Raw genomic sequence first — 17,652 nt, 5'->3', positions numbered from 1 at the left:
TCTCTTCCACAGCGTCAATTCACCAAACACCTTGTATCCTGTCACAATCTGTGAAAAACCTCCAGCATATTCCTTCATCTCGGTGCCAAAAGTGAACGTCCCCGGAGATGACAGCTGTGGATGTGTCGTCTCCACCGTGTGTCAGGACGTAAGGTGTGTATCAGCAGTGACAGCTGGGCCGATTCCGATTCAGCGATGACAGGTGACACCAGATGAGTCCAGTGCATTAGGTGTGTGCACATTTTCTATACTCCAGGTTTCTGACTCAGCACTTCCCTGAAGTTTTGCAAGATGTACCCAAGTGTACCCAGAGCGAATTATATAGCCAGAACTTGATGGTGTGTGAAATGCAGATCAAAGCACATTCGTCTGATCCATTGCACCTTGAAATGAGATTATTCACTAACGTCACAGCTCTACTGGTCATCAGCATATGTCGTGTTGTGGATGCTGGTGTCCCTATCAGGCATCTTAACTAGCTTTATTAGCCTCCCTAGGTCAAACAGCTTCATGCTGGTCATTTTAGAAAGGCAGTCAGACATTTCCCAATTTTTGTTGTGAGAAATGGCTTTCCAAATATGAGCTGAATTCTCAGTGGCACAATGTACTGTAAACAGCGTCCAGGTTTGTTCACAACTCAGACCAGGTTTATTTCTAGACTGTTACTGGTGGTTGCTAATTGGCTTATAGTCAAAAGAGCGAATTACTGATATTCTGGTCCTTATTTTTCAAGTCAAAGTCGAAAAACCAAAACCTGTCTGCTTAGAAAAGTAAAAACAGGTTGGGCTGCGTTTCCCAAAAGCATTGTAAGCTGAAGTTGATCGTTGTACAATTGCCACCAATGGTCTCTATGATCAACTTAGGCTCACGATGCTTTTGGGAAACGCAGCCCTGCACAATTGGAGTTATCATTCATGTCCATAGGACAAACAGTGCGGTAAGATTTACAAGCCGAAGGTTAACACTTAGGGTTGATCAAATCACTAACCCCAAGTATGAACAATAATAGTAGTGATTATTATATTATTAACACAAAAAATATACAACATCTGGCCATCACAGCCATGGAATGTATTTAGAAAATAAACCCAAATGGAAACACTGAGGTTAAGAGTATCACTTTATGCCTTGAGTATATTAGCCCAAATATACAAAGTAATAAACAAATAGATTTAATATTTTAAACAGATGGAGATAAATATAGCTGAAGTATGACTGTACTTTAGTACAACGGGTTACATGGTGTTATGTTCCTTTTTGAGAGCCTTCAGCGGACATTTCAAAGCAAATTATTTGTAGTGGAAATAAATGACATTCCTTTACAAATATGGACACTGAGATGAAGGGAGGAGGATGCAGGGTTATGTGCAGTGGAATATTTTGCCACTGGCATTCTAAAAATATTACTCTATCTAATCATAAAAGGATCTGTGGAATGATATATTTATATAATTACCATTTTTAAAACACCAGAACTTTGGCGCATGGTGGATTTTCCATTCTCAGTAGATTGATCACACACACACACACACTCATTTTAAATTGCATACTGAAGAAAAAAACATTTGCACAGACAAACATGTCATTGTTGCATTTCTTTATGATACTGTTTGTGTATCATCTAGGTTTCTTTCAAAACAAGATCCAATATTTAACTACTTGGTTGGTTGCAGGTAAAGTTTGCAAGTCATTAAAGTGCATAGAAAGACAGCAAACTGGCAGAAACAACTCAAATTCTCCATAGAAAATATCAGTGGTACTTGTCTCCATTGAGAGCTGCATGTGTTCTCCTCAACAGAATGGATAGAAACCTGTGCTTTTGGTTTGATCCTTGGCACAGATCTGACATCCCTCTCCTCTCCCCACTCTATATTTTTCTATTTTTGAACTCCAAGGAGCCTATTGGACATTAGCAAATCGACAGGTCTGCTCTTCATTTACCACCACCTTGAAACACATTTAAAAACAGCAACAGCAGTTGGCTTTAAGTGCCCTCATTTAAGGTGGTGGAAATGAACATTGATACCATCTGGTACTTGCTGGTATAAATGTCATGAGAATCAGACAATGTTGTCAAGACAAAGTCATTATGGCTATGGAGCTCTGACTACAAATACAATCCCCCGGTTTCACAGACAAGGCTTAAGCCTAGTCCCAGAATAAAGTGCATGTTTTAGTTGTTTTAACTGAAAGCAACTTAAACTGATATATCTTATAAGATGTCAGTGCCGTTGTTTGGTCTCAAGATGCACACAGCAGTAATGTGTTTTTCTAAAGCATGTTTATAAAAACTACTTTAATGTCCTAATTGAACTAAGGCCTAATCCTTGCTTTATCTAAACCCTGTCTGTGAAAACTGGCCATAGTGGATTTTTTTTCTGTTTTTTTTTTTTATGACAATAAGAAATCAATGCATTGTATTTTTACCAACTTGGGGCCAGATTTAATAACAGCTTGCGCCCACGCCAACCTCTTTTGGTGTTAAAAAACTACCGTCAGGATTCACAAAAAAAAGTAATTTTTGCTGCTGACTTTATTGAAATTTATGGGAGGAGCGTATTTAAATGAATCATGCAAGGTGATTTACTAAGGTTTGTGCTCGTCAAATTACAGTTTTTTGCGCCATTATTTAACGCCCACAAATAAGCATGTCTTAAACCAGAAGCTAATTTGCGCTGCTCTTGGTAGATTGCGTTGGTCATTATGGAAATGATCCGGTTGTGTCTGTACGATACCCCACAGAACTTTACACTTCCATCTGCGCTTTTTTGGAATTGTGCTTTCATGCTAATTTGCCCTGTTTAGTTTGTTGGCCCTTGATGCATTAAAAACATGAATTTCTCAACCCTTATTTGTGGACCAAAATGAAAGCATCACCTTCGACATTAGTAAACACTATATTTAATTCAATTCAAACTAAAACTAAAGGCTGTGAGTGACATACATCAAAGTTTCTTTTGGCACAATCCCAGGTAGGAACTCAACAGTACAACAAACTGAATGACTGTACTTCCATCACAGCTTACTTAGCTTGTGCAAGATGGTGTCTGCTCTGACTACTCTGATGTCTTTAATAGATATCTATAATTTATTATTGATTGTTACCTTTGCAGTTATTTAAATTTCACTTAAAGCCGATCTTTAAAGGGATGGTTCACCCAAATATGAACATTGTCATTATTTACTCACTTTCATGTCATTCCAAATCTGTATGGCTTTCTTCTGTGGAACACAAAATATGATATTCTGAAGATTGTCTCAGTTGTCACAGTGGAGGTTGTTTGTAATGAGTTGTTTGTATCCCATTTTCTTTGTGTGGACAAAAACAGTTGAAAGATTCTTCAAAGTATCTTCTTTTATGTCATGGTTTAGAATGATAAATAATGGTAAATAACGACAGACTCTCCCTTCAAAATTTAGTTGCAGTATTTATTAAAGGTCAAAATAAATGAGAAGTTTTGTTTAGTAGCCTATATTGCAATCACAAAAAGGTAAAGGAGGTAGCTGAAAAAAATGAGGTAATTTGCTTGTGGGAGAAAAACAGAGATGTTTGATTCGGATGTCAGTGAAATAATTTTACCTGACCTTCTCAAGAACATGTCCATTTTAGGTGAGAGTGGAGCGTTAAAGGACCAATCAGGCTGAATTATATTAGAAAGAAAGGGAAAAATCCTTTGTTTTGGAAGCAGCCAAGCAGCCATGTTAGTTTATAAACAGCCTATGGTGACGTCTAGGCCGCTGTATGATCTCAACCCACTAAAGCATGAAATTACTGCGCAATGACACACTCGGTTAACAGCTTTTTGCTTGACAGATAAAAAGTCCATCAAGGATAAGAGAGATGCTAAAAATAACACACATTAGCCCAGTGACACCTCGCTTAACTTCACATAGTTGCTTTCCTGCCAAGACGAACCAAAGCAAGTACAAACTGTGTCAGATGACAATACAAAAATGTAAACAGCAGATATGGCTGGAGACTCCATTAGAATGGAATGATTGGCCTTACATCAAGGAGAAAAAAATTAGGTTCTATGCTTTTCCACTCGTCTTTGAGGATAGTGTGGTAGGCATGTAGGCATGTAAGAAATTATAGCTGTTCCTTGGCCAATCTCTGTGTTTACTGTTCACGTTGGGGCTTGAAAACGGTCTTAATAGGGGGTGGAAGAGGGGAAAACGCAAAGTGAGCCTAACCTTAACATTAATCCTGAAATGAATGTCAAGTTTAACAGTCCCCTGCTTTTAATCAAGACCAGATCCTCTCCTTGCTGGGAGATGAATTAGCCTCAGAAGGGGGAGGAGAAAAAGGTGAGTTTTTCTTTGCATGGAGAGAGACTATTCATCTTATACAGATCCAGGCCAGATCCTCTCAAGCTCTTTTTCCTCAACTTTGACTTTGGTTAAATATAACTCTTTGAATTTACCACTATAAAACAGGACAATGCTTCTCTCAGGCAAGCCTGCAAGCCTAAATATTACACGAATACTGGGATCTAGTATAATACAGAGATGTAAACAAACAGATATAATTGTCACATACTTGTTCGCTGGCCTTCTGATGCATATTTTGCACAACATTTGTCTTTGCTTGATCTAGCCATCTCTAACCAGTGCATGGAAAAGAGAATGATTTCATTTTGAAACATAAGATGATGAGGTCTTTTAATTGTGACGTCATACAAAAAGGAGCCCAGGATGAAAACATAATCTTGAGAGTCTTTTATCACAATCAGAAGGACTATCAAATGCTTCCCTCGCAGCGTACAAAGGCTGAGAACAAAGAGAGAAAAAATTCAATAAAAAATAATAAAAATCTAATATTTGGATGCTTATTTGGTGAACTGATATGACAGGAAATGGAGTCGTGCTGCAGTGCCTGAGATGTTCTTGCTGTTATTAGAGGAAGCAGGTCACCTCCATGGCACCAAGAGAAAATAAAAGTGACCTCCTGACTTGCCATGTTCCCAGCAAGGAGCAAATAAATGTGGAAAGCCCAGAAGACCCACTGCTCTTCCTGCTATTACTCAGCATTATGACCCAGCTGAAACTCAGCCCAGTCACAGCGCAGGCAATGTGAAACATGTCACGAGAAACTCATGGGGCAGGAAGAGATGCAGGATGCATATCGAACAGATAAAGAGGTATTATATGAGACTGGAAAATATTGGGATATCAGTCTATATTCTTGACAACATGAAAACTTCTTCGTTTAAGGGTTAGTTCACCCAAAAATGAAAGGGCAGTGATTCTAGTTTCTAAAGTTATAAATATGGATATTTTTCTGACAAAAAATGCATCGTTAAAAAGGCCTTTATTAACCCCTGGAGCAGTACCGATTACTTTTATGATGGATGGATGCGCTTTTTTGGGGCTTCAAACCCTCAGGCACTACTCACTCCCATTATAAAATTTGGAAGAGCCAAGATATTATTTATTATAACTTTGATTGTGTTTGGCTGAAAGAAGAAAGTCACATACACATAGGATGGCTTGAGGGTGAGGGTAAATTATGGGTTAATTTTCATTGGGTGAGTCTTCAGTAAGTCTTCTGAAACCATATGATAGCTTTGTGTAATGCACAATACTCAAAGTAATAATTCAATCTAAATGTGGATGTGGGTTAAAGAGTTAGCAAGTCACATTTTTGGTTTGTTCCTCACATAAAGCCATCATATAGCTTCTGAAGACTTTTTTAGTGCACAAATCCTATGGACATTTTTTTTTCTATGAATGGTTGTTGTATGGCAAGAGCAGTGTATCATTTCTTCTTCAAAAAATAAAATAAAAATAGAAATCCTAATTGTGTTTACATAAAAATTTGGCATTTTTTCTTTTTAGCCTACAAAACACTTTTTTTCTGCTGTCATAAAGGCCTCATGGGTGGGGGAAAAATTATATTTACCAATAACAGGACAACTTAAAGGCCTGTTCACACCAATGTGTTCACATACCAAAAATGTGATTGTGAAAGATTTTCACATATGATTGTTTGTTCATACCAATGCAGAAAAAAATGGCAGACAGGCAGAATAAAATGTAATTACACTCTCTGACAGTAGGTGGCACTTATGGAAAAGCAGAAATACGGTTACACTTTAGTTTGGGCAACACATTTTCACTCTTAACTGAGACTTTGGCCTCAATAAACTCCTGATTTACTGCTTATTAATAGTTAGTAAGGTAGTTGTTGTAGTGGTTAATTTTAGGTATGGGGTAGGAATAAGGGATTTAGAATATGGTCATGCAGAATAAGGCATTAATATGTGCTTTATAAGTACAAATGAACAGCCAATATAATATGCAAGCCAATAGGCAACTAGTTAATAGCGAGAATTGGTCCCCAAACTAAAGTGTTACCAAAAGTGCTGCAGAAGTTTCCATTTCTGACACCCGCTTGTCATAGAGAATAAGAAGTAAACAATATTCATGTTTTTAACGGTGTTTGTCAGACAACACTAAATACTGTAGTACAGAGACAAAAGAGTCTATTCCAGGATCGTCCTCTACTATTCAATATCGCTTAACAAAATATTGTTTGTGAGCAACACCAAGTGTAACACCAGTGGCCCTTGGGGACGTGACCAAAAGTATGAAAATCATTGCTAGGCCAGTTTTTTCAGTGTGATAAAAAAAAAGAGATCAGATTTTAGATAATTGCATTGCCGGTATACGGAAATAATGTCCCATTATTTTTCCTTTGTAGATGCTTCCATGATGTTAGACAAATAAATTCCAAAATATTTCGGGATACATAGTGCTTAGGAGCACTGATAGTCATAAAAGAAAAATCCTTCGCTACTGACATTCCTTCCATGCACGATGAGGATACACTACATTCAAATTGTCATCACATGTTGTCAGGACAAAGAGATGTGGCCCCATCAGATCTGACCCTGGTTGCCGAGCTCTAATATTTACTAAATTGCCAAGTACAGTTTAATATAGTTCAATTAAAATAGATTCCACTGATTCCAAATGTTGCAATAAAGCATGGTAAACACCCATCCAAATGAAGGATGTGGAATCAATAGTGACCTTGTAGGTCTGACAGAGTCTGTGATGTGAAAGATGAACATGTTACATACTTCAGAGAATGATGGTCAGTCGGGCAAGAGTGTGATGCACTGAGATTAAGTGTATTTTTTGTAATGAGAAGTGTGCGGTGTGAATGAAAAGAGAGAGTACGACTCAAGGCAAACCTTTTCTCAGACAATCTACCAATGAGTGCAAAACAACTATTAGACAGAAAATCTTTTAAAGAGGCAAATTTACAAACACAATCACTTGAAAGACGAATAAAAGCACTTAATTTCAATCGATGAGCCTTTCAGTGCAAAAAAGTGTCTTTTTCAATTGATATTTATAATGATGCACTCTAGTCAGTTATAATTACATACGCACACTGTGAGTGTCTAAACATTATAAACCTTTTTATTTGTACTTCAGAATGAAGGATGTCAATGTGACACAGTCTTAACGTCTTTCTAAATCAGTTACCCCAACTCTTCGCTGTATTTACCCTAAACAAGCATGGAAGTTCCTGCCCTACCTTGACCTCCCGATTAGTGAACACCTCCACGTCCACCGCGCAGGCGATGATGGTGGAGATATTACAGTCCACGCTCCTGGAGGGCATGCTGGGCTCACTCAGAGTGAAGGGATGACCGGCCCCTGACAGAGTATATGTGAGCAGCACGTCTGAGTGCTTGGATGTGTTGCTCTCCTGCTCTGAACAGCCTGCTGTAACTCTCAGATAGTGTGTATGTGTGTGTGTGTGTGTGTGTGTGTGCGTGTGTGTGTATGTTCAGTAGGCGGCAAGCGGAGTGTGAGCCCCCACCTCTCCTCTCTCTCACTCCATGCAGTGACATCACTGCCTCTCTTTATGAATGCTCGCTTGCTCTTGCACAGAGCTGTTTTTAATTCATACGCTAAGTCTTTTCCCTTTCATTTTGTCTCTTTCTTGGGTCCAAAAACTGAAGGTTTTTGTGGTTAATGTGTGAAATGCAATAACATATTTTCTTTTTCAATGTCTTTCCACCTCTTAGTTTTGTCAGTTTATTCCTTCATCTGTTTGATAGGGCAAAGGAAGACAGGAGAGTGACTCAGCACTGCAGATTTATATCGAGTCGCATCATAGTGAGCGGACGGAAAAGAGAGGTCTAGAACAACAAGGATAGCAAGAGAGAGAGAGAAAGATGAGATCTGTGTATCTCAGCAAGACAGGTGTATTATTAATATCTCACTCATTTGTGACATCATTCAGGATGCAACAAAAAGGGCATTCATAGGGGAGTCTTCTAAATTTAGATGGCTATTTTTGTTTCTGAAGCCTGACGTCATACTGTATTGATATTTATCTAGTAAACATAATATATATATATATTTTTTTTTTTACAAACCCTCGTGAATAGTCATTTAGTGTATAATCAGTTAATGTGCGACAACGATCAGCTACAGTAAATGTCCTCAGTTACTCAAGGCTGAACATTTTGTAATAGGTTTAAGGACAATAAAGTAGCACCGTGAATATTGTAATGGATTTAAAGGCACAGTGTGTAATTTTCGCCACTAGAGGTCGTACATTTAAAACAATAATGTAATAAGGCGTAGCTTGATGATGCTGTGAAGGAGCGTTGAATTATGGGAGTTGTTGTCTTCACCTCCACTGCCGATGGAAATCAATCCGACAGGACTCACAAATCATGTTCATGAGGTAATGAAATTAATGTTTATAACCGTTACGTTTGATCACATGATATTATTTCATTCTAATGAATTAGCCGCAAGTAACAATGTTTAATGCTAAATTACTCATTCATGACGCTTCATTTGTCGAATTAAATGGTGGGGTAACACAGCAGAGTTTTACGTGTTCAAAACAATCGAACATTTGAACGTACCCACAGCATTTAGCAAAAAGGTTGACTTATTATGTATAACATACTGTATTTACACTGCCATAGACTTGTTCACCAGACTTGTTAAACAGTGTTAGGAAATGTCACACCGATATTGATCATCGTTTTATTTCTCCCCTTGTCCAAAACTCTTCTTGGGTCATTTGATTCACCCGTACATTTACGTTTATTGGAGTTATCTTTGGCAAAAGAACCTGCTGCAAATAATAACGAATAATTGTGGTCCATGACGATCAACAACAGAGAGGCGTGCTAGACGCTGCAAATACTACTTCCACATTTTTTCATGAGATTCACTGTGTTGACATGGTTTCTAGCGAAGGATAACGCGGAAATGATGCCGTTGACAGGCGACACAATGAGGAGGGATGTTACACTGGTTAAAATTGCACATTTCTTTGGATTTAAACATTGTTGGAAACATTTGGGATAATGTAAGTACACAAGTGAACAAAATTTATAACACTGTGCCAGTGCTTTTTGGATATTTTAGACCATTAGTTTTCCTAAAAACAATTTCATTAGACTAGATCTGTTTTCACAGATCATAAAGGTAATTTATTCTTAAAATTGCTATTGTTTTGCATTAATAAGTATAGTAACTAATGGTATTACATTAGTTAAATGTGCAGTAAAACACTGAGCTTGAGTGTAGATGCAGATAGAATGTATTTTTTACAACAGCCTGATTTTTATATGGAATTTTTTTATATTCTACTCTTATTAAATGTACCATTGTTCTTCTATAGTATCTGAACTGACCAAGAGTTTCAGTTAGTACTTCACTCTTTACTTGCTTTCTGTGTAATTCTTCACAATTTTAAGAAGTTTTAGTTTTTCATGAGACTTCTTGAGTTTTCCAACTTCATACTTCAGAACAAAAAGCATCAAAAATGTATTTCTTGAGGATTTGATATTTTAGGGATTTCATAATACCTAAATATACTTTAACTTTTGGTTTAACAGATGGAGACAATCTTTGATAGATGAACAAATAATGTTCATATCAGCCAAAATTTTCAAATCGGTGCATCCCTAAAAAGCATTCTATAACTTGTTCGTTCATGGCACAATGGCTTTTTTCTGGTTTCCACGTCAGCGCTGTTTGATCTGATATCTATGGTTTACAACAGAGAATTCAGCACTGAATTTGAATGCTTCTGCAGCGATGCTAAAACAGCTGCGAATTTAAAACGCTTTCTCACTGGATCCCCCACAGCGCTGTGTAGTAGCGTGATTGAGATTGACCCGTGAGTAGCTGTTCTGAGATCGTGCTGCTCTGTATATTGGTCCGAGCTGATAAACTGGCTGTGCTGTGCAGCTCAAACAAGTTGCATGGTTTTGTAACACATTTGTTTAGTTTGTTATTTGATGTTTCTCATATTTAAAAATGGCATCTCTTATCAGTTAGCCAACGTGGTGGTGGTGGCACCAGTGCGATCTCTGACAAAGTTTTGTTGCACCGGCAGGAAAAAAGGTTGCAAAATGCGACCATTTATTCGCAGTCTGGAGCGATGGAATGATTTGAGCTGAAATTATTTGATCAACAAGAAACTTCCACAGCCTATGAGATTTATACATTATACAAACAAATTTGACTTCAAAATGTCACAACTGGCCAATCAGAATTAGAATCCAGGTAATAAAGGAATGGCCTATAAAACATTGAAAAACAGAGATAGAATGAGGACAAAAACAGATGCATGTGAGATACAATTGGAAAGGTCAGTGCCCGTCCTAAATGAAGCATGCTAAAAGACTCCAGACAGTTGAGTCATCACATTGTCTGCACTGAGTCCCCAGAAGATCGTGTTTACTTTTCCAGCACTCCGAGGGCACTGATAGAATGGACCTGTACGAGTATGTTACGTTGTCCCTTCTCGATGGAAGTACTGGTTTTATCGCAGCGAGTCAATAAATGAACAGCTTAAATGACTCTGGCACCAAGGCAACCTTGAGAGGGAAAATGGCCTCACTACATAACACCTGGTGCAGAAAAGCCCAGATGGAAGCTGCTAATCTAAGCAGTTTTGACAATAATGGATGAATATGAGGCTCCTGGTATATATACGCCAATTGGGCTAGCTGATAGTGACTGTGCAAATGGGATGAGGGTCCTTGAGGATGACAAGGCTAGAACAGAGTAATACTTCCTGAGATGCCATGAGACTTTTTTAATTTAAGAGGAGAGGACAGCCCTGACAACACCATCAGTAACACACACACACACACACACACACACACACACACACACACACACACACACACACACACACACACACACACACACACACTGTTAGATGGATTGAATGCTATGCCATGCACTACAATAGATGCGTTTCCATTACCCTTCAAATTGCACAAATTGAAATTGAGAATTGAACTCATTGGAAACACGACAATTTTGCAAAAACTTCCATATATTGCAAAAAAGTTTTTACGCTCGCATGAGTTGGTTTTTCAGGCAATTCGAAAAAGCAATATTTCACAAAGCTGCAATGGAAACATTTTCGCATTTACAGGTCATATGGCATACGTAAAAGTTGATCATTCTTTAAAGATGGCGCAGTATGTTTGGACAGAAGACGAGACAGAGTTATTTATTAAACTCATAAAAGACAAAAGAATTACGGGAATACTGGATTCTAATAAAAAAATGCCACAAGTTATCAAGACCTCAAAGTAGGGAAAGGGGGAGAAACATCCAGAAACACCTCATACGTGGCGCACCTAAGTATAAGGGGCTTTCCTTGCCATTAATGCTCGGATAACACGGCTACGTCGCCTTCGATTAAACATAATGGCTAGAGCGGTGGCTGCAATATACGTAAACCTACCAACATTCGTTGCCATGATTTTTGGAATGCGCGAGAGGAAAAAAATATGTTTTATTCGAATAACATCGGTTAATGGAAACACCGCCATTTCATATTAGTTGTTTATCGACATTTAGAAAATGACGCAAATGTTTTGCACAAATCTTTAATGAAAACCAGGCTAATGCCATGCATTTTTATCAGTTTGTGCTTGAATATTAAGCAATAAACCTCAAATATATGCAATTCTATACTTATTATCAATTACTTTATAGTCAGTGGCTTTAATTTCAATCATTGGACTTATAATTTGATTACATAATTTGCAAAAGACGGCAAGTATACGCACCATTGTCTTTTGGTTTTCAAATTTGCTTCAAAATCAAAGGTTGTAATGTTGTGATTTATATTAGAGACAGATGGTTTGGTTCAAAAATCAATTTTGGAATGTCTATGTGAAAAATAGAATGTCTGTGGAGAAAATAAATGGGAAAAAATACTTCCAGAACCCAGGCCACTGAAAAAGTGAGTTGTCAAGCCTTATTGAAATGAATTTAATTGGATTCCAAACGCCTACACCACTATATTCTTTCTAGACAACTATTTATATTATACCAAGTGGGACAGAGCATTCACTCTAGACATCCTTCAAACAACCTTGGACTTCGGGTTAAAGCTCTCTGAGGAGATAGTGACTTGTAAAACTTTTCTATATGCTAATCTTTCCCCAACATTTTCTCCAATTATGGAAATGGTGGTATGGCTAGTCTGTGGGCACAGTTTGCTGTCGGTTGTGATATGATTCTTCCAGTCTGGAAAGGCTTTGGTCAGTCTGCACCATGATTTTTTTATGTATTTGTTCTTGAGCTAGGTCAGGTGATAGTTTCTTTGATAATTCAGGGGTTGCAGATGGTCTATTCCATCATTTTAGCTCAACAGTTTGTTGTATCTACGCACTAAAAGGGTCATATAATTTGCAACATGCTATCTTTGCACTTTGATCCCTCACTGGGAAAAACTGATTAATTCTGCACACGTAAAGTTATCCAAAAACAACAAGTCTGAGGTGCCCTGAAGGTGTGCCCTTCCTCATCATCTCTCCCTTTCCTGTGGTTTTAAAGAAAGAATGAACCTTCATTAACAAGTCAACAAACATTATACTTACAGGTCAAAAGTTCATATACCAAATATTAAGTTTGATGACATTTAAATCTACATGGACTAATGATGACTAACCAAAACGCAATCATGTTTGTTAATGTTATTAATGAAAGTCATTATAAAATGTTACAGAAGAATGCCGATGTTCCTTGTGACCTTGTTGGAGGGAGACCAGTGTAAAAACTAAAAATAATATTTGGCCGAACTAGATGTTCTGAATTAGAGGAAGCTATGGATTCAATTTGAAAGGTTAAAAACGGAGTCCATGCACTTTACAAAAGTTGTAAACATTGTGACATTCATTTTATGCCAAGCAGGATGTAGGAGTTCAAAAGGAAGCAGCAGATAGGGTGGGATCAGCAGGCACTCAAATTTGTGATAAAATAATATATTTATTTCAGTAAACATTTTTTTTTAAAATATATTTTTAATTTACAATAACAGCGTTATGTTAAAAAAAATTAATGTGTCTAAATGTGTTGCTAAGCCACGATGTTGGCAGATAGTTAGCACTACAAACTCTTATTAGTATGGACAAGATGGGATTTATCGTTTGGGGCTTTGAAGGATATGCTGTTAAGCACAACTGAATCTACAGTTTGTCATTCAGAACATCAGTACTTTGCTCACTTACACGTGAACTAATCATTTGCTGAGTAAACATGGTGCTCATATTGACCGGTAGTCGCTCTTCCATTTGCTCCAGAATAAATCATGATAGAAATCGTGTTCTTCCTGCTCTATTGTCACATTAAAATTAGCTCATGCTGGAGCACCAGGTGATCTCAGACAGGGCAGGAGACCATGTGACATAATAAACATGCAGTCTGACTGACAGTGATGCAGTCATCCCTTAGTTATCCATCTCTCTCCCTCTCTCTCTCTCTCTCTCTCTCTCTCTCTCTCAGGTTGGTCACACTCTACAAGTGCGGAATAGCAATAGCAGTGGCAGTATTTTGTGGACTCTAAACCAATCTATCTGAGCTTTGTTATGGAAATGCTGTAATCCCCAGTTCCCTCCAGCACAGCGCTGAACACAGTCGGCAATAAATCCACATACACAGAGTCAGCGCAGATGCAAATACACACTAAAAAAACAGAACGTCAGATTGGCACCAAAAAAAAGCTATGCGATGGTGATAGTTGACTTAAAGTAGAAGATGGATGGAGTGCAAACATTTTGAATGATGGTGATTTTTTTTTAAAGAAATGAATGCTTTTATTAAGCAAGGATGCATTCAATTGATCAAAAGTGACAGTAAAACATTTATATGTAAGATTTCTATTTCAAATAAATGCTGTTGTTTTGAACTTTCTATTAATCAAAGAATCCTGAAAAAATTATAAAGCAGCACAACTGGTTTCAACGTAATATAAAATTACGTATATATATATATATATATATATATATATATATATATATATATATATAATAATTTAAAAAAGTTTCTTGAGCACCAAATTAGCATATCAGATTGATTTCAGAAGGATCATGTGACACTGAAGACTGGAGCAATATTTTGAAATATATTAAACAACAAACTGTTTTTTTTATTTGTAATAATATTTCACAATAATACTGTTTCACTGTACTTTTGATCAAATAAATGCAGCCTTGGTGCACATAAGAGACTTAAAGGGATACTCCACTTTTTTTGGAAATAGGCTCATTTTACAACTCCCCCAGAGTTAAACAGTTGAGTTTTACCGTTTTCGAATCCATTCAGCCGATCTCCGGGTCTGGCGGTGCCACTTTTAGCATAGCTTAGCATAGATCATTGAATCGGACAGGACCATTAGCATCTCTCTCAAAAATGACCAAAGAGTTTCGATATTTTTCTTATTTAAAACGTGACTCTTCTGTAGTTGCATCGTGCACTAAGACCGACGGAAAATAAAAGTTGCGATTTTCTAGGCTGATATGGCTAGGAACTATACTCTCATTCCTGCGTAATAATCAAGAAACTTTGCTGCCGTACCATGAGTCCAGCAGGCGTAATGATATGACGCAGCGCCTGAAAATATTCCCCAGCTGGACTCATTGGTTACCGAGCTGGGGACTATTTTCAGGCGCTGCTCCGAAACTCTTTGGTCATTTTTTTGAGAGAGATGCTAATGGTCCTGTCCGATTCAATGATCTATGCTAAGCTATGCTAAAAGTGGCACCGCCAGACCCGGAGATCGGCTGAATGGATTCGAAAACGGTAAAACTCAAATGTTTAACTCTGGGGGAGTTGTAAAATGAGCCTATTTCCCAAAAAAGTGGAGTATCCCTTTAAGAAAAAAAAAATCTATATACAGCCTTTATTCATTGCTGTGTATAGAAATTGACATGCTAAGATTTGGTGGAAAAATACATACAGGTAATACAGAGTTCAGCTTCATAGTGTATTCTTTATGCAGTTTAAAAGTGTAGGTTTGTGTGTGTGTGTGTGCTAGCATAAGTGGGTACGACCATTAGCACAGGTCACAAACATCAGGAGGGTAAGAGTCACAGGAACAATGTCTGAATACATCCATTATGCAGGAATGCTCTGCATGCAAAGCACAAAATACAGGTGCTGAATACTTAATAGGAGTTCACCGCTCTGCCACAGACACACAGAAAAGATGTCACTGTTTTCTCATAATCAAAGGTCTCAAATATGACCTATATTAATCAAGTCAAGTCACCATAATTTATATAGAGCTTTATACAAAACAGATTGTTTCAAAGCAGCTTTACAGTGATAACAGGAAAATTATGCATTTCGGCTGTTGTTCAGCTTAAGTCAGCTCAGTGCTGATTCAGTTCTGTTGTAAAAGTCATAAATTATTAAATTACTTTTCATATATAAAGCAGCTCTGCAAAAAATGATGTCATCGTCCAGCTCAGTTCAGTCAGATCAATAATATTGTTGAATATTAAGTTGTCCCCAACTAAGCAAGCCAGAGGCGATAGTGACAAGGAACACAAACTCCATCAGGTGACAGAATGAAAGAAGAAAAAAACCTTGGGAGAAACCAGGCTCAATTGAGGGGCCAGTTGTCCTCATGATTCAGGCTGCATCACAAGTGAAACTTATCCGTCAGTAATTACGGTTCTTAGTTTATAATTCTTATTATATATTCCTATAATAATGCCGTTTCATTGGATATATGTCACAATAGGGAAGAAAAGACTATAGCAACTTTTGTTTCATGCCGACTTTAAATTAGGAACTGCTCTTCAAAAGTAATTTGCATACATCCATGTAATGATTGAAAATGTAAACACTACAGACTGATATTTCTTTCTTTATTTGTTGGAAAGGAATAATTGAGCTGGTACATAAAAAATCTGATCTGTTTTTTTTGCTTTACTTGCTAAATTATTTTTCAATATACTTCTTTAAGGACTTAATTTTTTACTGCAGTTTTACTATTGCTCAAACAGTACAGACAAAAATGTCATTCTGCAAGCAACTTGCAATTTTATGTTTCGAACACAGATGTAATAAATATAATAGAATGCTGTATTGTGCATATTGTGAATACATAGCATTTTTTTTTTTTATTGAATAACAAGATGCCCTTAGGGACATTCTCGATCAATCATACTAAATAGCATAATCATCAGGTTTAACACAAATTATTATTTTATGTATTGATAGTGTTAACAGTTGTGCACTGCACTCACACATTCACACTTCATTTGTGAGCACTGTTATCATTAAATATACCTAAAGGAGAATCAGGTGGCCAGATGTCCTTTATTTCCTCTCTGGACATGTTTAATTTGATGAAGCAGATAGAGTTCGTGCGTCTGCAGGGAGCGGCCGGAGAGAGGAGATTATTAGCTCAAAATGAAACCACCTGAATATACTTCCCAGCAGACTCCTGTGTGTGTGTTCAAATGTTGAACTACCAGTGATCTACAGCTATAGATGAAGATGAAGGGAGATGAAGAGTGCGTGTGAAAGGCCTGTCTGGAATGATGATCCGACTTACACTGACCTTCCAGGGGAATGTTGAGGTGAAAGAAAGAGGGTGTTGAGTTACAGAGAGTGTGTGTGAGGGATATGTTTGTATATGTATTTTATTAATATTTTTCCAAATCTGCATTGCTGCACAATCAGGGCTTTGTGTTTGTGTGTGAGTGTGTATTTATGGGTACTGCATACTATTTCACATTCAGCAATTAAAAGAAGAGATTAAGATTTCTAAAAGAAATGAGGCATTTGAGATATTTGTGAAAATAGGTTAAATATTGTTTGTCAAATTAATGTACACTACTTTTTAAAAGATTTTTTTTAATGCAAAGATGTGTTAAATAATCAAAAAGGACAGCAAAGACATTTATAATGTTACAAAATATATTTAAATAAATGTATGTATATATATATATATATATATATATATATATATATATATATATATATATATATATGTATGAAGAGTTCAGATGCAAAAGCCTCTAAGTGCCATCTGAAATTTTCTTCTAGAATGATCATTTTTATAAAGCTTGTATATTTAAGTTAAGTAATTTCATGTAAATGACAATTAATAGGTCATTTGCATTGCCATTTAAGTGAAATTATTGAACTTAAATATACGAGCTTGATAAAAATGATCATTCTAGAAGAAAATTTCAGATGACACATAGAGGCTTTTGCATCTGAACTCTTCATATACACACACACACACATATACACATATATATATATATATATATATATATATATACATACATATGTATATAGGCCTACATACACACAGTACTACAAAAAAAAAGTCTC

General features: G+C 36.9%; 1 protein-coding gene across 4 annotated transcripts in view; it reads right to left on the bottom strand.

Moving 5' to 3' along the window:
* Positions 1-17,652, bottom strand: part of rcan2 (regulator of calcineurin 2) — a 68,835-nt gene that overhangs the window by 17,400 nt on the left and 33,783 nt on the right. The window contains exon 1 of one of the 4 annotated variants that reach the window (XM_082148315.1): positions 7,550-7,809. The exons of 2 other annotated variants lie outside the window; for them this stretch is intronic. In XM_082148315.1, the coding sequence (XP_082004441.1) occupies positions 7,550-7,636 (87 nt within the window). In that variant the 5' untranslated portion in view covers positions 7,637-7,809. Of the gene's footprint in view, positions 1-7,549; positions 7,810-17,652 lie in introns of those variants that run through there. One more of the 4 variants, XM_082148316.1, reaches the window with a different exon arrangement.

The sequence above is a fragment of the Leuciscus leuciscus genome (genome assembly GCF_965113295.1).
Source record: "Leuciscus leuciscus genome assembly, chromosome: 19".
NCBI classification, from domain to species: Eukaryota; Metazoa; Chordata; class Actinopteri; order Cypriniformes; family Leuciscidae; genus Leuciscus; species Leuciscus leuciscus.
The sequence above is the reverse complement of the archived record's forward strand: the minus strand, read 5'-3'. Positions and strand labels throughout refer to the sequence as shown.